Genomic DNA, 22,636 nt, shown 5'->3' with positions numbered 1-22,636 from the left:
TGTTGCCATGTCCTTTGTTTCGCTCAGGACCTCAGAACTGCAGATGTGAAGAGATCCACTCTCCAGCTTAACTTAGTTCCTAGGAATCATAGCCTGCTCCATTCTGCAGGTTCAGGGCAAGTTATGAGCAAAAACAGACGTGAAATTTTGGGGAGAGTAGATCTTCCATAAGCCATTTCATTGTTGGCTACCAAAAGAACACTATGCATTATTTCTAGAAGGTGCAAACTTAAGACTCCAACGTGAGGGGACAACCCCCAGCGATGCCTCTGTGTGCACTAACTGAGTTCATCCCTGGTGCAATCCTTAGATTTTGGAGGACATGACAGGTTGTAGGGCTAAAGCGCTCATGTGTCCAGGGCTCAGGACCAATTCAAGCATGACAGTTCTACTGATTTCCCCCTTCTGCTGCTGAATCTAACTTACTCCCCCCCCCGCCCCCCCCCCCCCCCCGCACAGTATGATCTTGCTGGCCTGTAGACCAGCAAAGAAGAAGTGTTTGGAGTTATATCCCACTTTTCTCAACTCTAGGGAGTCTTGAAGTGGCTTACATGAGGTTCTTCTGCTGGAAGGTTATTGTGAATGTGGCTTTTGCAGAGTGAGCTAGAGCACCAACAAGTGGTCTGCTGTTGGCACTAGTCAGTTGTCTCAATCCATCCCAGTCTGCTCACCGTAGGAAGAGAATGATACCTTGTGGGAGGTATCAAGACTGGACCTTGATGGACATGTAGATGGGGCTGTTCTTTCTCACACTTGAATCTTCACAAAGCATTGTCTTTTCCCCTCAGAGTTACTTTGACCCCAGAACACCACGAAGTTAGAAAAGTGAGGGAGGAATGAGGGTTGTCAGTGCCTTTCTCGGTTTAGATAGTGTCTGAAATCCCACCCAAGTGAAGTTTTATCTGAAAGAGCAAATCCCGTAACGTATGGTTTGTAAAAGTGACTGTCTCTGGAGAGGCATGTGTGGTCTTTCTTTTACTGCGTGAGCATGCAGACTTCAAGAGAAGAACATTACAGAATGCTGGTGCTTGTCACAAATCAGGTGGCACACTTGCACAAGGAGCCTGCAGACACACAGCAATACGTCGAACAAGAAATGCCCACGCAGCAGTAGCAGTACTGTCTGTTGTTCATAACTCTGTTATATGTCTGTCCCAGTTCTTTTTTAAAAAAATCATATTTTATTTATAACAACACATGCAAAAGTAAGCAATTATAGAAAAGAAAAAACATCACATTAATATATATCTGTGAAATATCTTAATAGATCTTAATATTCAGTGAAAACATACAGAATTAAGAGAGAACCTTCCATATTACTTATTTCACTTAACATTCTGCTATTCATATAAAACCCACTGAGCCCTTCGGCGGAGGGCGGCCTATAAGTTTAAATAAATATACAGTTATCCCTTGCACACTGCTGGAGTAGGGGCAAGCACCGCCCCCCGCTCCCATGACCTGGAAATCCAAGGAAAAAAAATGTTGGCCCTCTTTTTGTACCAGAAAAGTCTGATGTTTTTCTTTTAATTTTGAAAAGGAATTTTATATTTTTATGGTATTAAAAGAAAATATGTTGGTGTTATGCAATACGATACATATATTTTATGCACTTCTGAGTTTCTAAACTTTCTCTGTGTCATCTGCTGGCCTTCACGTGTCATCTGCAGCTTCTGCAAAACTCCCCCCAAAATCCCATTTAATTTCTTATGCCAAATTGCATATGTCAAAGCCACGATGTGGCAAATTGCAATGTGGAACAACTGAAAATATCAAATTACTTGTAGTTTTACATACTGACCTATTCAATTAATTTCTCTACTTCTAATTGTAATCCCTTTTAGTATTATTTTTGCCCTAGTTCTTGACCCTTTATTTTCAGTTCTGTTAAGCATGCCAGGTCTCCTTAGAGTGAGAAATGAAGGTTGTCTGTCATGCCAACAGGTGTGAGAGGAGGGCTGCGATTGGTACATTGTCATAAATGGTAATCACTTCCCATGCAATTCCTCGAACAAAAAGGCTGTTTCACCTGGGGAAACCAACCCTAATATAGATTGTCAATTGACTTTTGAGGATTCTTTCACTTCTTTCCTGATGACAAGAGATCCCTGAAGGTTACTTGAAAGAAATTGCTTAAACCTTGAACAGAGAGTGCTGTGGCATCCTAAGCACTAACATTTGTTGTGGCATGACCTGAACCCAAGGCCCAGTAAAGTCAAGCATCTTAAGACGTGCTTTAAGAAGCCCTTTTAAAACTTTTGATGTGTGATCTGAGACCTCCTTGTGTCTGATGAAGCTGTTTCCCCTCAAGGTACCTTCAGTGAATTGCCTCTTCATGCATGGTGTATAACACCACAGACTGCACTGCATGCTCTGTGAGCTGGTGGGGTTGTTTGGCCTGCGTCGCAACAGAGGAGTTTTTCTAGAACAGGGGTGCCCAACATCATGCCCATCTGTGCCATGACATCTAGTGACATATTTCTTGGAGCCCACTAAGTATTTTTAGAAAGGAGGTGCAGCCAACTAGGGCTTTTGCCCAGCAAGACTTCTAATTGACCACTAGAGATTTGATTGACTATACAGATTTTTTAAAATGTTGCATGGGCAGCAGCTGACACCATAATTTAAAGATCTTTGCTATGTGACTGAAGGTAATCAGCATCTACCTATATATTCCTGCCCGAGTCGGAGAGGGAGACCCGCTTTGCTTCCCAACCCCCTCAGAAGTGAAGGGGGCAGAGGCAGCCTACAGGGCCTTCTCAACAGTGGCCCCTGGACTGTGGAATGCCCTCCTACTAGAGGCCCGCCAGGCAACTACTCTCCTGGAATTTTGGTGCCTAGTGAAGACTGGTCTCTTCACCCAAGTGTTTGGCTGATTCTCCGCCCCACTGGAATGGGCGGGGGGGAGACCTCGAGGTGTCCTGTGTGCTCCTCCCACTTTAGTTGAGGTGGGAGTTTTAGAGTCTACAATGTTTTATTGGTTTTAGGATTGGTTTATAGTGGTTTTTACAGTCGTATGGGATTTTATTATGGCTTTTATTGTAACCTGCCATTAGACTGTTGTAAAGTGCAGGAAATAAAGCTAAATAATAATTTGCAGGAACCATTTTGTGGCTTGCTCTACCTGGCAACCAAAGGTGCCCTCAAGCTCCAAAAGGTGGTGGACCCCAGAGAAGATGAGAGAATGTGCTACAATGGCAAAACTTTCTAGTTGTGTAAACAGACACCCAAAACAGGAGTTTAATGAGAAATGGAAATTATATTTCTTGTATTGTACTGAAATGTCTAAATCATTTTTTTGGAGAATGAAGAAAGGCTAACTAAAATATGATATTGATGTTGTAAAATAAATTCAGTATATTATTATCTAGATATGTTTTTGAGAAGAAGGGAAACTGATTCATTGTTCATATAATTAATGTGCAGCAGATATTTCATCTATTCTGATTTTGAAAAGAAGACTAATCTTAGCAGAATTATATTACTTGAATTATGATAGATAAGATAGATAGATAGATAAGAATTATGATAGATATAACTTAGAAAATTATAAAAGTCAAGACTCATTTATACATGTGTGTTTTCATTTTTATCCATGAAGGTTTGGGGGACCCAAGTCTAGAAGGACTTTGAATTCTCTCAACTCCTGTAATATTAGCAGTGCTGTTACGTAGCCAGGCTTGGGTGGCAACTAGTTCAGCCTTCCCTAGCTTGAGATTTTAGCCTACATTTTGTCTCTTGTCTCTGTGCATCTTTTAGATGCGAATTCAAACCCTGAAGTCTAACTGTGAGACAGTGATACTCCTGAAAGCCAACAGTTCTGCGCCAAATGCTGATTCATTCATGAAGTCCTGATATGGAAGAGGGGCAGTCAGGATGTGAAGATTTGTGACCTGTGGAGGAAATGCGGGGCCTTGACCTTTATCTCACAAGCTGGGCTGCCAAATATGGGGCCGCTGAAGGGTAATTCTGCAGGCGGATTTTGCTTTCGCTTCTGTTAGTGTGCCATTAAAAGAACAGACTCGCTTCCCCTGAGGACTTATAGTAGGCGCTGCAGACTTGGCAAGGAGGCCGTGGGAGAGTGCTGTCGTTCGTTTGTCAGTGGCACTGCGAGTGGTAAGCCATTGTGCCTTGTCCTTTTGTTTACCCTTTAAGAAGAGGATGTTAGTGTGGTCTTTCACAACAGAAGATGCTCCGATAGTTTTTTCTTAGTGTTGTCAGAAAGGGAGAGCATGAGCACAAAGAAGCAATTGCTTCTATTAAGGATGGGAGCAGATCTGATCTGGGAGGCACAGTCGGGTGCAAAGGACTCTGCCCAGTTCTATGAGGGGTGGGCAGGTGCCATGCAGTACCCTATTAATGAGGGTGACAATGGAGAGGGTGTTGCTCCAGGTTGAAGCATCAGCTTGGCTCCCTGAAGGGTCTAGGGCTGTTTGACTACAGTTGCCAAGCCCAGGTTGGGATATTCTAGGATTGCTAGGCCCTCCCTTGCCACAGGTGGTGGGTAGGCAGTAGAGTTGACAGATCCAGATTAGGAAACTCCTGGATATTTGGGAATAGAGCTTGGGAAGGACAAGGGCAGTGGGATGCAATCCTTGGGGTACAGTGAAGACAGGATGGTGTAATACAATGACAGTGGGATACAGTGCCTCAGAGTCCACCCTCCAAAGCATCCATTTTCTCGAGGGGAACTGATCTTTGTAGTCTGGAGATCAGTAACAATTCTAGGACATCTCCAGGCCCTAGGAACAGAAAGGGTCATAGTGCATAGGTAGAATGTGTTCTTCCAATGCTAAAGGTCCCACAGAATGCTAGGATTCCCAGCTCCAGAGTGGGAAACTCCCGGAGATTTGGGGGTGGAGCCTGGAGAAGACAGGGACTTCAGTGGGATGCAATGCCGTAGATTCCAACCCCCAGAGCATCCATTTTCTCCAGGTAGTCTGAAGATGAGCTGTCATTCTAGAGCACAAGTGTCAAACTTGCGGCCCTCCAGATGTTATGGACTATAGTTCCCATCATCCCCTGCCAGCATGAGCAATTGGCCATGCTGGCAGGGGTTGATGGGAATTGTAGTTCATGAACATCTGGAGAGCCGCAGGTTGCAGATCCCTGCTGTAGACCATAGGTGTGTCAAACTCACGGCCCTCCAGATGTTATGGACTTCAGTTCCCATCATCCCCTGCCAGCATCAATGACACCACTGTTCTAGAGGCTCCCCAGGTCCCTCCTGAAGGCTGACTTCTCTGGGAAATTCCAGGAGATTGGTCCAGCTGGGGTGAGGTGGGGGGCTGCGGAGAGCAGGGTGTTTGGGAGGTGAAGGACCCCAGCAAGGTATATTGCCACACAGCCCACCTTCCAAAGCAGCCATGTTATCCATAGGAACTGATCTCTGTGGTATGGAGACCAGTTATAATTCTAGATCTCCAGGCCCCACCTGGAGGTTGGCAGCCCTACTTTTGACCAGGATAGATCCTGATGGGCCGCTGGTAACCAAGGCCACTCTGATCCCAGCATTGTGCTGGGAAAGGTCAGGATATAAAATCTAATAAAATAAAATATAAAATAAAGCAGAGCCTGTAGTGTTGCTGGGCTCGCTGGGGACCACCCGCCTGAACTTACTCCAGGGGTAAATATGCCCTTTTAAAAGCTCCTCATAATGTTGGTACTTTTCACCATGTCTGTCATTTAATTCAATGTCTAACACAAAAGAGCAAACTCAGTACAGTGCAATCACACAACGCAAAAAGAAAAAGACACTATACAATTAAATACAAAGCGCAGCTAACAAACATTGATTATAAACAACACTTCCAAGAATCTCAACAATATATAAGAACATCCTTATAAGATAGTGCAGTGTATTGCTAGGATTTCAATATTCACATTTCTAGTTGGATGTGAATGATATAACGATATAAAGTTCACATTCCAATAAAGTTCACATTCTTTGTTGGTTGTGAACTTATTGGAATACTGACAATGCACTGCTATGTCTCATAAGGACATTCTTATATTGCTGAGATTCTTGGAAGTGTTGTTCATTATATGTTAGCTGCACTTTATATTAAACTGTTTCATGTATTTTTAAGCATTTGCTATATTGCACATGCTCTGTAACCAACCGTATAATGTCTTTCTGTGTTTTGCCGTTTAATTCAGCACATGAGTTTAGTGCGTGTGTTTTGACACAATGGCTTGCTTTTCTGTTGATCATTAGCTGCCCTCGAATGCTTTCTGGTTAATAAGTTAAGTTGTTGGCAAATGAACGTGCCCGCTGGGAAGCTCTGCAGGAAGAGCCGTCAGCCTGAAAAGTCTGCTCCTGCACCATCTTACAGGCCCTCTGAGGCAAAATGGAAGAGGCATTGCAGCCCGTGGAAGAGGCACTCCTTTTTGCCCTGGATGACCTACGTGGGGAGAACTTCAAGCGGTTTAAAAACAAGCTCTGCTTCCTGAAGATGGATGGGAAGGCCCCCATTCCGTGGAGCCAGTTGCGGGACGCCGACACCGTGGACACCGTGCAGTTGCTCCTTCAGGCCTACGGAGAGGAGGGGGCCCGAGACATGGCCATTGAGGTCCTCAAGACAATCAACCTGCAGGGTTCTGCCTCCAGGCTCCAGAAGTCAAAAAGGAATGGTAAGAGAGGGTTTGGATGGTCTCAGACCTTGGCACTTCGGGGGGGGGGGGGGGGGCTCTCATGGAATGGCACCTGATCTCTGGAGGACAGAGAGCAGTTTACCTGGCAAAAGAGGGTGGACTCTGTAGCATTCCACCCGGCTGAGGTCCTTCCCTGAAGCCCACCCTTCCGGAGCTCCAGCACCAAATCTCCAGGGATTTTCCACCTCAGGTTTGGTAAGTTTAGCTTGCGCCCATGTAGATTTGATTGCTATCTCATCCCCCCAGGTCCTCCTACCTACAAAATGGAATCAGGTAGCTGTGAAGGGTGGGGTTTTCTCAGTGGATGTCCCACACCTCCCCTTTCTCTCGGCACGGCACCTTTGGGGGCATTTGCTTGTTTCAGTTTTCTTTTCTGCTCTTTTTCCTCTACTGCATTATGGTTGTGTGTTGGTTGCTGTTTAGCAAGGTGGCTGGATCCAGTTTGATAAATCCCTGGAAATTTTGGGGTGGGGCCTAGGGAAGGTGGTGTTTAGGCAAGAAAGGAAGCTTGACAGGGGTTGGGATGCCATAGAGTCTACGGTCTATGCAGCCATTTCCTCCAGAGGAACAGATATCTGCAGACTTGGAGAACACTTGCTGTTGTTTTGATTTAATACTCATACCATTCAATTTCTTAAAATATATAAAATAATAATATAATCTAATAAACAAAAAAGAGATGGTGCTGACCCCCCCTCCCCAATTTAATAAAATAGAAGGAAAAAAAGGAGAAGGGGCAAGCCAAGATGGGCCTCAGGGGCATAGCTGGGGAAAATGGAGCCCAGGACAGACTCCGAGTTTTCTGCCCCCCCCCCAAGGGCCCCCGTGCCCCTCCACACCCCACTTACCTTAGCTGGTGGCGGGGCCTGGCGGGGTGGGGAGGAAGTGTGCGCAGCAGCCTCTGCCGGCTCTGGAAGGTAGGGACAGGCAGGGGCATGTGCAGTGGTCTCTGCCAGCCCTGGCGGGGCGGGGCAGAGCAGGGGCGCACACAGCTGCCTCTGCTGGCCCTGGCGGGGCTGGGCAGGGATGCGCGCAGCAGCCTCCACCAGGCCTGGCCAGGTGGGGCAAGGGGGGAAGGAGGAGGAGTGTGTGGGTGATTTTCTGCCCCACATGACCCCAATGGCGGCCACCCAGGCTGTCTATTCCCACCCTGCACTGTGGAAGCTGAGCCACTGATAGACCTATTACTCCTTGTTGCTGCCCTCAACTGTAGGCCTGCAGAATAGCTCCATCATATAGGCCCTGTGGAATTAAGATAAGTGCCGCAGGGCCCTGGTCTCATTTGACAGAGAGTTCCACCAGGCCGGAATCAAAGAGGAAAAGGCCCTGGCTCTAGCTGAGGACGGCAGGATACTTTTTGAACCAGGGACCAACAGCAGGTTGTTTTTGAAGGAGTCTAAATCTCTCCAAAGGAGATAATTTTAGGAAAACTCCAGGCCCCTCCTGGAAGATGGCAGCGCTAGTGGTTCAGTTATTATAGTTGTGTCATGAGGTTGTGTTAGGAATTGGTAATAATGGGTTGGGTGTATTTGACTACCAAGTATATTATACTCAGGCTGCTACTGGTCTTTTGTGATTGTTAACTACTTCAAGAACTTTAGTGCAGTTGGAGGAATGCAGATATTTAAATAGGATTGTTGTTTTTAGTCAGTTGCCTGGTAGGTTGAAATTCAACAGGTGTTGTTCCATCTCTGCTGGAAATGCTTTGCCTCTTGTCTTCTGCATGTCATGCCAGAAGAAAGAAGGAAACAATCATATTGAGGGGTATGACTTTCACATAGGCCTGATGGCAATGTTTTTCTTTTTATGAAATTAGCCACAGAAAAAGCGGTATAAATATAACTTCTGGAGCTTGTCTGATGGTCCTTTCTCTAGATGAGAGAGTACACACACATGCAGAAATTTTGAGAGAGAGAGAGAATGCCTCCAGTAACTAATAATTCCTTTCCAACCAGCGTGGTGTAGTAGTTAAGAGCAGTGGATTCTAATCTGGAGAACCAGGTTTGATTCCCCACTCCTTCTCGTGAGTGGCAGGCTCTTATCTGGTGAACTTTGATTTGATTCCCTGCTTCTCCACATGAAGCCTGCTTGGGCCAGTGACAGTTCTCTTCAAACTCTCTCAGCCCCACCAACCTCATAAGGTGTTTGTTGTGGGGAGAGCAAAGGAAGGTGATTCTAAGCCGCTTAGAGACTCCTTTCAGGAGAGGAAGAGGGGTATAAATCCAAACTCCTCCTCCTCCTCTTCTTCTTCTTTCCTTCTCCAAGTCCCAAATTTTGCAAAAATTCATATTAAAGAGACACATCCAAGTCTTAAGTAGTTTCTTCTTTTCAAATAATATAGGTTTCTTTGCTGCAGAAATGTAAGCTTTTAATGAGCATTTTTGTCAAGCCAGTTACACACACTCTTTCTCTCTTCCAGCCTAATCTACCTCACAGGGTTGTTGTAGGAATAAATTAGAAAGAAAAGACCACATATGTCACCTGGAACTCCTTGGCAGAATTGACCTTTACATATTAAGAAGAAGAGTTTGGATTTATACCAATTTATACTCCCCTTCCTCTCCTCTAAGGAAACACAAAGTGGCTTACAATTGACTTTCCTTCCTCTCCCCATTAACAGCCATCTTGTGAAATAGGTGGGGATGAGAGAGTTCTGAGAGAACTGTGAGTAGCCCATGGTCACCCAGCAGGCTTCATGTGTAGGAGTGGGGAAACAAATCCAGTTCACCAGATAAGAGTCTGCTGCTGATGTGGAGGAGTGGGGAAACTGGTTCTCCAGATTAGAGTTCACCTGCACCACTCCAGCTCTCTTAAATTTGCTACTCTGAAGCAGAAAGACTGAGGAAAGGTGCCCGACTGCCTCTTCTGTGTGGTTCTGCTAGACTGCAGGAAGAAATACAAACAGCATATCCAGGAGTCGTTTGGGAGCAGATGGGACCAGCCGATCCACCGAGGCATAATGGTGAGTCTCCGCCAAAGCTACACAGAGTTGCTTCTGACAAGGACTCCATGCCCACAGGGGACAGCACATGAGCAGAAGCACCAGGAGATGGAGGCTCACCCCAAAGACTTCCTTGAGGTCAGCCTAGAAAGTCTGTTTGTCTCGGATGCCCAGAGTCAAAGCTCCCGAACTGTCGTATTGCTGGGACCTGCTGGAGTGGGGAAAACTACAGTCATGTGGAAGATAATGCTGGACTGGGCGTTTGACAAGCTTTGGCAGGAAAGGTTTGACTATGTCTTCTACATCCCTTGTGGAGCAATAGACTGTACTGGCCAGCCCATGAGTGTGGTTGACCTGATACTTGGCAGCTGCCCTCCAGGAATTCTCACAGAGGACGTCTTCATGAACCAAGAGAGCCTCCTGGTCATTCTGGATGGTTTTGATGGACTGAAGCATCCCAGTCTCCCAAGTGAGACGCTGAGCAGTGATCTGCACAAAAAGCAGGCCCCCAAGGACTTGTTGTTGGGTCTGCTTGGGAAAAAACTCCTCGCCAAGAGCCACCTCCTCGTGACCTCAAGACCCACAGCTCTCAGATCCCTCCAGCTGAGCCTGAAGCAGCCACAGTTTGTGGAAGTTCTGGGGTTTTGCCCATCTAAGAGGAAGGAGTATTTCCACCACCACTTCAGAAACCAGGAAGAAGCCACCGGAGCCTTCGAAATCATGCAGAGAAATGAAACCCTTTTCAGCATGTGCTGCCTTCCTGTGGTCTGTTGGATTATCTGTTCCATCTTCAGAAAGAAACTGCAAAGCGGCCTCTTCAACGTTATCCCAGAGACAGCAACACTCACTGAAATTCACATGCTGCTCCTGTTTAATTGCCTTGAGGGTTGCTTTAGACCGAGCAACCTGGAAGCCCTGTGCTCCCTGGCCAAAGACGGGATCCTCCACAAGATGATGGTCTTCGATGAAGAAACGCTGAAAGCACATGGCCTGAGTCACCCAGAATGGGAAGCCCTTTCTGCTAGTGGCAGGGTTCTCCACCAAGCTGTCTTCGGCACAGCCATGTATAAGTTTACTCACTTAGGTTTCCATGAATTCTTTGCAGCCTTGTTCTTTCTTCTGGAGAAAGATGAGGACCCTGCATCACCTCTGACAGACCTGAATAAGGTTTTGGGACACAGGAAGCAGCAGCAGCACAGTGACTACTTCATGTTGTTGCGTTTCCTCTTTGGCCTCTCTAACACAAAGAGGCTGAGTGCCCTTCAGAAAACATGGAGCTGTCAGGCAGACAGGAAGGGACTCTTGCCAGAATTGTTGAGGTGGGTGGAAGAGGAAGCCAAGCATCATTATTTCAAGAGGCCGCAGAACCTGATGGAATTGTGTCACTGTGTGTATGAAACTGAGGACACTGAGTTTGCCAAGAGGGTGATGGGACACATTCACAGTCTGGATCTTCGAGATCAGCTCTCTACCAAGCTGGATTTTGAAGCTCTTTGCTTTTGCCTGACAGCTTCTGACGTTCCCCACTCTCTTTGGCTCTCTGGCTATCTATTGGGCCCTGCAGGACTTGAGCATCTTTTACCCGGACTGCTGACATCTTCTGACATTCAGTAAGTATGTTGGGGAAATTCACACAGCAACCTCTTGGTGTCTCTAGGGACAGAATGGTGCCTTCTGTCCAGAATGAGTGGTTATCTATTTTTCATCAGTGTACTTTTGGCCCAGAGATGTAAGATTTCCAGAAATATTGAAACCATGAAAATAAAAATCATCCTTAAAAAAACAAACTTTTTTTAGTGATCCCCCAAATTTTCATTGTTAAAATTGAGGAAATTGTTTTTTCTTGCTGCATATTTTGGTCATTTATGCATGCACGGTTTGCTTCACAGTGGGGTTTTCCAGTTTCTTATTTGCACAGGTGTTCTTCGCTTGTGAAGTTTCCCTAGCCAAGGTGATCCACCATTTTGCCCCTGACACCCTGCTTCCTTGCTGTTTCTCCATTTGGGTTTTTTACCCTCTCATCTTTGGTCTAGTGTTAGTTTGCTAGATCCTGTCAATTTTTTGTTAATTTTGTCAAAGAAAAAAGAAAGCCCTTCTGATCTGTCTGAAATGGTGGCACAAAGAGGAACTGCTGTGGTGTGGGTGGGGGAAAGCAAGGAGGAACAAGAAAACCTGAAGAAGGAAAAATGTATGCTGACTCCCTTCACTCTCCCTGCGAGGGGAGAGGAAAAGTCACACTTTCAGAGCTTTCAAAAACTATGGAGAGCACAGCATGTGCATAATCAAGAATCAAACAGGAGGAAATGTATGCTCAATGTGAAGGAGACCCCAAGCATGTAAATGGCCTTTCAGTGAATAAAACTTTGTCTTAACATGCATTTCACTCATTTCAATGAGAGAAAAATCCTCTCAGTTTTTCGCAGTGATCCCCCAAATTTCCTATTTTTCCCATCAGAAAAATTGAAAAAAATACCTCATGGAAAAATCAGAATAGATTGTTTGTCCCTGGGCCTTTACATCTCTATGGCAGATTCCGAATGGGCCAAAAACAGTGTGTAAAAACAGTGTGAAAGCGTTTTACACCATTTAAAAACGTTTAAAACCTTTTACACTGTTTTAAACCGTTTTATACCGTTCGCACATCGCTGTTTTTGGCCATGCGGAATCCGCCTATGGCTCCTTTTTCTTTTTTTAAAAAAAGGACGTTAGTAGATTAGAAGGTTTCAGAGACTTGTTGAATTAGAACACGTGTCTATCCATAGCTATGAGCCATTATAGGTAAAAAAACCCCATCTTCAGATGCAATGTAGCTGTTATTTCCAGTTGTAGAGGAACAAGCATTAAAAGAGGGCTGCAGCTTTAAGGCCAGTTTGTGAGTGTCTAACCAGTCAGTGTTGTAAATAGAAATCCAGATTACTCCACCCGCCACTACCACCCTGCTCTGATCTGCTCTGCTCTCAGTGGGCTGGTTCATCTCAATCTGCTAAAATTGTTTCTTGCTTGCATCCATGAGTTGGAAATGTCCATTTTCTGTAAATGTTTCCAACATAACCTCTCAAGATTGGCTGACACAAGGGCTTCAGCACTTGGAAGGAAAAAGGCCATCCATGCTAACCTCCAGCTCCTTTGGCACAGGCAGGTGCATAGTGTGTGCGGGGCTGCCAGACAGTCACAAGCGTACAACTGGATTGACATGTGCTGAATCTACTGGGAATCCAAGTGGCTTGGCCACTTTCACTGAAACGGGAATCCATCTTCTCCCCTGACTATGCAAAAACAGCAGGTTTAAAGCCATTTTGCTCCATCAGTGAGAATTGCAGTAGAATTCTATGCAGGCCTGCTCAGAGGTCACTTCCACTATGCCAGGGGTGGCCAACCTATGGCACTCCAGATGTTCATGGACTGCAATTCCCACCAGCCCCTGCCAATTGGCCATGCTGGCAGGGGCTGATGGGAGTTGTAGTCCATGAACATCTGGAGTGCCACAGGTTGGCCACCTCTGCACTATGTTGAGTACGACTTCCTCTCAACTAAGCGTGTGAAGGATTGCAAATCTCCACCTCTTTTTCTTTGTTGCCTCTAGGAAAACCTTTGGGTGTCATTGAGGATGGAGATAAACCAGGTGTTTTTCATTCCTGCATTGCTTATATTTTATAAAATGGGGTGAATGACAGCAGTTCTTTCCACTGCCCCCTTCTGATAAGACCTGGGCATTCCTTTGGGTGGAAATAGATGAAGAGGCCTACACTCTTGCTGCTTTGATAAGTACCTTAAAGACTTGTCAATCTGATCCCGTGTAAGCCAGGTGACTATGGGCCAGTTCTGCACTCATAGCCTAAGCTACCTGACAGGATTGCTGGGAGGATAAAATGAAGGAGGATGTAAGCAATTTGCGTCCCTGTTGAAGAGAAAGGCAGGGTGTAAATTAAGTGTGTCAATAAGTAAGCTACCCTTTTTGTATTATCCCTGCCCCATTTCTACTTTTCCAGTCTAAATCGCTGTGGACTGTCGACTGCCGCATGTGAAACTCTTGCCTCAGTTATGGAGACAAACCAGGGCCTGACCACTTTGGACTTGGGTGACAATCCTTTGGGTGACTCGGGTGTGATTTGCTTGTGTGACAGATTGATGCACTCATGTAGTCAGCTTCAGAGTCTCCGGTAAGTGACCGGTCGCTTCTATCAAAGAGGAAAATTGTCATCTATCCCAGTCTGAATTGTAAAGAATCACCTAGCTTGTACTGAGTTGCCTTCTACTTTTGCAATCCCCCTCTGTGCATAATAGGATGCCATGTCTTTGACAGGGGTTGGTTTATTTGGATTGTTTTCTGTTTGTTCTAGTCACGCTGCACTGTCAATTGGATGCCTTGTGCTGTTTTATGGGATTGTGTTTCATATTTCATAATCTGCCTTGAGACTCAGCATGGAAAGGCAGACTGTGAATGAAGAATATAAATAAAATGCCCCTGAAAAAGTTTAGCAATGAAACACTCCGGGGCGGGGGGGTGTTATCAGATTCTGGACATGGAGACTTCGTGGGATACTGTGTCTTGTTCTGCTTCTTTTCACTTCCCACTTGAAAAGCACCTCCTTTTAAAAAGAGATTAAACATAACAGCAGTCTCCTCTCTCTGAAAATCCCCATGGGTACTGGAGACATGAACAGCTACACAATGTTCCTGGTTTCCTGATCTTGGAGTTCCATAGTTCAGCATCGCCACAAATTTACCATGTGCCCTTAGGCAAATCATTTGTCTACCCATTTAGAATATGTCCAACCTTACAGTGGTGTTGTAAATGGTAGGGAGGAGGAAGTCCAGGGACTGCAGAGAAGCGTACGAAACGTTTTAAAGAGATCGCTCAGCAAGTGAAAACATTTTAAATACGTTTTCAGAAAAAGAATCACTAAAGTTGAGGATGCATATAAAACACTTTCAGGCTTGAAATAAAATGTTCTGGGTTAAAAACATTGCAGAACTCCTTGGAGGAAATCTTTTATTTCCTGCCTCAAAGTGTTTTATTTTGGTTGTGCAGAAAGGGCCGTTGCCTGCCTCTGAGTGGCAACCCTGGATGGTTTCCTATCCAAATGCTAACCAGGGCCAATCCTGCTTAGCTTCCAAGCTGTGATGAGATTGGGCTGGCTTAAAAAGATAACATCCTTTGTGCAAGCACTGGGTCACTACTGGCCTATGGGGTGATGTCACACCACAATGTTTACTAGGCAGACTAGGTATACACAGTGGGTTGCCATGGCCTTCCCCAGTCATCTGCACTTTACTTCTATCAAGCTGGGTCCTCCTTTTACCAACCTCGGAAGGCTGAAGGGCTGAGTCAACCTTGAGCCTGCTACCTGAAACCAAGTTTCATCGGGATCGAACTCAGTAGAGCTTTGACAGTAATACTGCAGCTTATCACTCTGCGCCATGGGGCTCTATAGCTGGCTTAGCTCTTCCCAGCTCCCTGACAGCAACTTGCTACCAATGCCAAAGTGTCCTTCCTGACCTGTTCTTTGTCTCTTGCAGGATGAATTGTTGCAATCTTACAGCTGCAGCATGTGAGTCCCTGTCACGGTTTCTGGTATTTAATCAGTGCCTAACGGAGCTGGAGCTGGTAGGGAATCACCTGGAAGATCTGGGAGTCTGGCAACTGTGCGAAGGACTGAAGTGCCCACAATCCAGGCTTCAAAGACTCTTGTATGTGGCTTGCTCATTTCTGGCTTCTTGGGGTTGTGGGGTGGGGGCAGTGAGGGTTAAATACAGTCTGCTTGATTGAACAGGGCCTGGAGTGAGAGCCAGAAGACACTTTGGCCCTTTCCGTTGATTTCGGCCTGGTAAAACACCGTTTTGGAGGGGAGCCTTTGCACAGGCGCCGCTGCCAAATCGATGCAGCAGCGCTCCCCCCCCGAAACGGTGCTTTCAAACCATGTTTTGCAAACTATGGCTTCCATTCAGTGCTGGGTGAATGGCACCGGGTGGAAGCAGGCGTTCCCTCCCTGGCCCTCTCCCCTCCTGTCACCGAATATCACGTTGTGAAGGCCAGGGGACACGCCTCCTGGCCTCCAACACCAGCGGTGTCACTCTGGCCAGGGGTATGTGTCCCCTGGCCTCCACAATGTGATGGCAGATGACAGGAGGTAAGCGACATTTGGGGGTGGCGCAGCCTATGCAAAGGCTGCGCCACGGGCGGTGCACCCAGCAGGACCGTCCATGCGAATGGTCCCACGGGGGTGCATCGGCATATACTATGCTGTGCTGTGCGGAAAAGGCCTTAGCAATGCATATGTCCACTCTCAAAAGCCACAATCGGGATGGGGGTACCAACCTGCTCTGCAAACCCTTCAACTGATGCCCTAGTGCCATCCAGTGGAGGGCTTCCATGTAAGCAACTTGGTATAGATGCGCCTTTGCTCAGCGTGCCAGACCTTTCTCACCAGGTTGTCAGCTGCTTTGTGCTGCTCTTGAGCCTTGAAGAGCAACCTTGCCTGCCAGAGCTTCAGGAGCAAAAATATTCGGGAAAAGCTTCCCCTGTGGAAGGCACACGAGCAGGACAAGTTGAGAAGTTGGCAACACCAAGGGCCAAACTGGACATTAGACTGATAGATCAATGCTCACCTTTAGAGACTCACTGGCCAGGTCTGTAATTTGTCCACTGGTGGGGAAACGTATCGGTACCCAGGGAGATGCCATTTGTTTTTCCTTGTGAGCAAATAAAACCTACAAGCCAGCAAGAATTCAGACTGAGGGACAATGGCCCATGAGAAGCAGGTATGCCCTCCTCCCCTGCCTCTGTATCTGGTCCGTGGCCTCTCTGTGTTTGCAATTCCACCTTTCAAAAGTACTGTGGCATCTATTTATGAGGTCACTTGCTGTCGTATCTCAGAGCAGGGTCAGATGAAGCACTGTGAGTCTGGTCAGTGCTTTGTGGGGAGGCTTGCCAGACATCCCTGATGTTATCTGCCTCAAATTCTGTGATGGAAGACAGGCAGGCTACCAACGCAACTAGCAAGCTTGGCCCAAAATGCAAGTGGGCCGAGGGTTGATCTCTCCTCCTTCACTGCCCCTGAGCTTGTCTCTGCTTCCTGGATGGTAACAGGAGATTCCCGCTATGTAGGTATTTCCACCTGTTTCATCCACTTGATCTTTAACAGTAAACATCCCAACTACCCTTTCAGGTGGTGGTGATGGAAAGTACTGTCAGTCACAGCAAATTTATGGTTTTGAAGGCAAGAGACAGGTAGTTTGTCTGCCTCTCCACAGCAACTGTGGACTTCCTTGCTGGTTCTCTATCCAAGTCCTAACCAGGACCAACCTACTTAGCTTCCATGATCTGATGAGTTCAGGCTAGCCTGGGTCAACCAGGTCAAGATACCCTCTCTGGTAGGTCAGCATTAATATCTCCAAGCAGCTCATGCTGGGGCGAGCCTTCATGGCCCACAGATGGCATGCGCCCTTCCAGCATCCATCGAAGGTGCTCAATCTGCAAACACACCAGCCGAAATCAGTGAACACTGAAGGGTCACTCATGTCCTAGTCCTCCTTGGCAGGTTGCACAGCTGCGGGCTCACAGATGCTGTATGCGAGGGCTTGGCCTCCGTCGTGGGAACCAGTGAGTCCCTGACAGATCTGGGCCTGGGTGAAAACCAGCTGGGAGACGAGGGTGTCAGGCAGCTGAGTGCGGCACTGAAGAAGCCGAGCTGCAGGCTGAAGAGACTGGAGTGAGTGTGGTATCACTTAATATTAATAGTAACGTGGATTACATTTTGCTTATGCAAAGGACTCTGCGGCCTTGTTTGCTCTCTGCCCCATCTTGTTAGGAAGGCATGTCCATTGAGGGCAGTTGAAATCCCAGACGTGCCTGGCAGCCAGCCCAATTTTTGGTGGGATCCAAAAATTTTAGTAACAGGTTCCCATGGTGGTGGGATTCAAACTGTGGCATAGCGCCAGTAGGGCTGGGTGAGGCACGACGGGGGTGTGGCTGGGCATTCCAGGGGTGGGGCATTCCTGGGCGGAGCTGTGGCAAGGACGCAGCCACTGCGCCGGTCCTTGGGTGGGAAACGAATGCACGCAGGCACAGGCTGCCATGCACGCCGGTGCACCTCCTACTAGATTGCTTCAAGTTCTGTGCGCTACTGCTGAGAGGAGGGGCGTAACTAAGGCAAAAATCACGTGGCAAAATCACCAATTAGTAACCCACTCTCGGCACACACAAATAATTAGTAACCTACTCTCGGGAACCTGTGAGAACCTGCTGGATCCCACCTCTGCTTATGGGCATATTCCTGGGGACTTCCAGGTCTCTGGAAAATAGTGTCAGTGAATGCCCTTGGAGATTTCCCCCTGAAGAGCATGGCCAACAGTTGACTTGCATCATGCTTGGTGTGGAAAATTATGTAGCACAAGTAGCAACCAGTTGCAGCCTCTTTTTGGCATTAGGAAGTTGTTGAATGTCTGCTTCCTACTATTGGTGTTTCTTCTTTCCAGGCTTACAATGAAGTTCCTCAATCAAACCACGAAGAAAAAGCTTCAGGCAGCTTGTGCCACACATCCTGAGCTCCTCTTGGTCTCCTACTACCCACCTGGTTTCCCAGTTTTCCCAGGAGAAGACTCCTAGGGTGAATTCATAAGTGTTACTGATCCCTTGATAGCAGCTAAGGACCAGTTCTGGTGTCTTCTGTGATCTCTGACCCTCCCAAAAGCACAAAGGAGGCAATTTGCTTCTTTCACATGAGGGGCACCATCGTTTAGGAAGGATGTCAGTAAGCTGTAATGAGTCCAGTGTAGGGCAATGAAGCTGACGAGAGGTTTGGAGACGATGTTCTACTAGGAAAGGCTGAAGGAGCCAGGAATCTGTACGATGGGGAAGAGATGCTTGGAAGGCGATAGAATCACCAACTTCCAGTACCTAAAAGGATGCCATGCGAAGAATGGGATGGCCATGTTGGATGACAAGACTCGGGCTAATGGATATAAGTACAGCAATGGCAATTTTGTCTAAATTTGAGGAAGAACTTCCTGACGAAGAGGTTCGCTTAACACTGGAACAGTATTCCTTGTGAGGTGGTAGATTTTTTCATCGTTGGGCGTTTTTAACCATCAACAAGATACCTACTTCTAAGGGATAGTTATAGTTGTAGTTCCTGCTTTAGCAGGTGGTTCAACTTGATGACTACAGTGGTCTCTTCCAATTCTGAGATTAAATTAAAAATTAAATTAAAAATATAGCATGATGTACTGCCTGTATGGAAAAAGCCCTAAGGGTTGACACGATTATTATTCTGCCTGGAACTAGGCAGGCAGAGGTTGATTCCACACAGCATAATAATAATGAGTTCAATCAATCAAATCAGTGTTTATTAGCCTTAGGCCATATACACATACAAAGATACATCAGCCAAAGCCCTCCTCCCCTCAGATTACAAAAGTATAAAACATGTTATGAGAGTTTCAAGCATTAGAGTACAGAAGCAATGCAGTTATATAACATTAAACGGAATATCATAAATTTAGTTAAAACAGGATTATAATTTTAGGAATCTTTAACCACCTTTATTACAACTTAGCTTTTGTGGTTTGAACATCAGTTGAACTTTCTCTGATTTTTGCTGCTACCGTGTTTCCCCGAATATAAGACAGTGTCTTATATTAATTTTTGCTCCCAAAGATGTGCTGTGTCTTATTTTCAGGGGATGTCTTATATTTCTGTATTCTGTTTGTCAGGCATGCTTCCAAACAAAAACTTTGCCACGTCTTACTTTTGGGGGATGCCTTATATTTTGCACTTCAGCAAAATCTCTACTACGTCTTATTTTCCGGGGATGTCTTATATTCGGGGAAACAGGGTAGAAACATAAATATTGCTACTTTGGATGTAACCTCAGCATACACATCAGCCATCAGAAAGCAAACTTTCTCCTCCTCACTGCCTGTCAGGCCTGACAGGATATCATTGATATATTTGTTACGGATAGCAGAATAAAATGGACAATGAAGTGTGTAGTGTATTATGTCCTCACTGATTTAAGCTACATCTACATGCCGAGGAGCTCTCTTGAATTGTAGCAAATCTCCCAGTAAATGTTCTGATTTAAACGTCTGATATCTCAGGGAAGTGAATGATTTTCTTAGGTTTGCTTCCTTGAGATTTGATAGATATTGTGCATAATATTTGTTCTTTTTTAACGAGAGAACCATGGGAATGTTTCTGGATGGCAGCAAGTTAGTTTATCTTAATGAGCATCCTTTACTATAAGAGCCAGTCCATGAATTTTGCTGGCGTCCATATATGAATAGTTTCCAGGTCAGGAATTTCATAGAGAGCTAGTATGGGAGAAATTTGGTCCTTCCACCTATTGTTCTCTCATCATGTCTGTAACTCAGATTTACTAATTGGTTGGGCTTTAGGGTTGCCAGGGTTTTTTATAGTACAGAGTATCCTTACATGGATTCTAGTCCTGATGGAGGATGATCCTACTTCCATTGAACAGCAGAGGGTGAGGTGGAGGTGAAGTAGGGCCAAAATCTTTCTCAGAAAGATGTTTTTGGACTGTTCCAGTTTTCCTACTGTGGCGATGTCCCCAACCCCGAATTTCTGCTCACGTTACAGTACCTAGCCAGCACTTTACTCTGAAACACTTTTAAGAATTGGAGAACACCGAATCTATGAGTAGCCATTGGACCGGGCAGAGTTCGCTAAAATTTTTTCCCTATTTGGGCCCTCCAGGATAAAAGAATCCTGGAAGAGGTTAGTCCTAAATATTTATATGGGAGAGGTTTGCTTTCGACCAGCTGGTGCTCTATTTTTCCAGTTTTGTTTCTTATTTCTGCTTCCAAAGACAACTATTTTGTCTTGCTGCCATTAATTTTAGTTTATTGATGTTGCAGTACATTGCTAATCTAGACAGCGTGCGTTTCATTCTAACTTTGGTGATTGACATGACAGCCATGTAGGTAGGCATATAAAAGAGTATTGGTATCTGTCTCCCTTCCAGAACTGGAGGGAAAAAAAGTAGGAGTCTCCCATAAATTGTACACAGTCATTTATAAAGAAATTGAATAAGAATGGGGCCTTTCGCAAGCAACCTTGTTTTACCATCCTCCAACTGAATGAATCTCCATCAGAAGTTGGCCCTTATTTCCCTACTCTCACTCTTGCTGTGATATCTGTGTGAACTCTATCAGAATGGCTAGAAGCTTTCTATCAACTGTCCTACCTAGTTTTGCCACAGGATTACGACCTGTCAATAGAATCAAATGCTGAGGATAATAGGTCCGCGAATGCAACAAAGAAGTTTGCGTTTTACAGGCTGTGTATTTTTGTATTATAACTGATAAGCTCATGCAATGTCCCGATTGTGCTGTGGTTTTTTTCCTAAAGCCTGCTTGTTCTATGTTAAATATATTGTTTTCCTCTGCCCAGTCATTAAGTCTATTAAGAAGTAGTAGTATACATCTTATAGGAGATATCCAACAAATATAGGTCTATAATTCCCGGTTGCTTTTTTTGTCTCCTTTTGAAGATTGGGGCGATTATGCTTTGCTTCCAATTGCTGGGGATCTTACATATCTCATTTAACTTGTAATCATGAGCTAAAATATGGCTCCACCCTCAACATCTAGTTTAAAACCTTAGGGGGGAATAAAGTCCTCCCCTGGTGCTTTTCCATAGGGGAGGGCATTGATTAGTTGTTTACATTGAGCTGGGGACACAGGGTCCCATTTGGGTAAGGAATCCGTTATATCAACCCAGTGTAATAATGAGTTGCATCTGTTATTTCTGAATCCGGGTCCATTTTATTCCATTTTTGTCCTTTGAATGGGTGCTTGTTTTCTGTGAAGGAATTGAGCTGAGGTTGGGGGGGTAACAATTTGTTTTCTTTTAGCCCCTTTGCATGAACCTGCTATTTATTTATGTTTACAATTCAAACAGAGCTACGCAGGTGTAAACATTCCACTTTTCCTGCCTTCTGATTGGCTGTTCCATCACCATAGCCCCCCCCCCCCCCTTTCTGTCCATTCCCTCCTTCTGCTAAGGGAACACTTCTGATCTACAGTAACCCTGGGAACCCAAGCCAGACCTCCCCTTCTCATTTCTCCAGCATGGAAAAAAAAGTTTAGGGCTTTGAAACCATGACACATGTAAACATGAAGAATGCAAACCCCCCCCCCCCTTAACATTGATATACAAAATAATAAAATCTGTCCAAAAAGGGAGCAAAGCAATACATCCCACACACATCCAAAGGTGTGCATCTTCATAGCTACATGGTTTGAGCACCCAAAAAAATAAAAAGAGAAGAAAATTTGTTGTGAATCCATTCCTGCATACATTTGGGTGAAATGGTGCTCGCAGTTGCTGCCATGGGGGAAAAAACTTGCTTGGGGGATGTTTCTGAAATAGCAGGCTATCACACTGGTCTGCAGCTCAGCAGAAAGGAAACCAACATAAGGCGAGAGAACAGGTGAAGAGGTGGGAAAAAGCAGTTGGGTGACCGTGCCGTTCTCCTCCGGAGCGGGTTCAACCCAGGATTTTTCAAAAATATCACAATTTTGAGAACTTTTGAAAAATGCGGGTTGAGGGAAGTTTAACAAGCCGGTTTGGGAAAGGGACCCATGCAACGTTCTTCCACAAACAGGATATTTCTTTTTGTCAACCCTACTCTCAACTGTGGATTCACACTAAGGATTGAAAGAGAAAGAAAACAAGTCTGCAAAGAAATAAAGACTGTATGTTTAAATAAATAAATAAATAAATACGCCTGGGTCTGTCTATTCTTGGGGCAAGAGTCACCAGTTTGGACGCCTGCTGCAGGTCTCGTTTGTAGCGACCCAACAATTCACAGCAGCACGCAAAGACCCTTCCGTCCTTCGCAGTTCCCCTCCAGCACGTGCTCAGGGCACTTTCTCGGGCGCCCCCTGCAGGCCATAGATAGACTGTGCCTAGGTGGGAGGGGCGGGTCCTGCTTCAGTCTCCGCCAATCCAATCAGAGAAGGTGGAGACCCGTGAGCCGGACCTGTGCGCACGCGCATTCCTCTTAGGTGGAAGAC

The 22,636-nt window shown here is 45.7% G+C and overlaps 1 protein-coding gene across 1 annotated transcript; it reads left to right on the top strand.

The window, feature by feature from the left end:
* The first annotated feature begins 3,890 nt into the window (after positions 1 to 3,890).
* LOC125436095 (NACHT, LRR and PYD domains-containing protein 3-like) lies at positions 3,891 to 18,809 on the top strand. Its single transcript, XM_048502714.1, has 7 exons — positions 3,891 to 4,116; positions 6,218 to 6,633; positions 9,537 to 11,205; positions 13,585 to 13,755; positions 15,116 to 15,286; positions 17,137 to 17,307; positions 18,074 to 18,809. The coding sequence occupies exons 2-7, from the start codon at positions 6,351 to 6,353 to the stop codon at positions 18,201 to 18,203; spliced, it is 2,595 nt and encodes an 864-aa protein (XP_048358671.1). The 5' UTR covers positions 3,891 to 4,116; positions 6,218 to 6,350; the 3' UTR covers positions 18,204 to 18,809.
* Positions 18,810 to 22,636: the final 3,827 nt, after the last annotated feature.

Source organism: Sphaerodactylus townsendi, linkage group LG07 (assembly GCF_021028975.2).
Source record: "Sphaerodactylus townsendi isolate TG3544 linkage group LG07, MPM_Stown_v2.3, whole genome shotgun sequence".
Lineage (NCBI taxonomy): Eukaryota > Metazoa > Chordata > Lepidosauria > Squamata > Sphaerodactylidae > Sphaerodactylus > Sphaerodactylus townsendi.
Note: the sequence above shows the minus strand (reverse complement) of the source record. Positions and strands in the feature narration are given on the sequence as shown.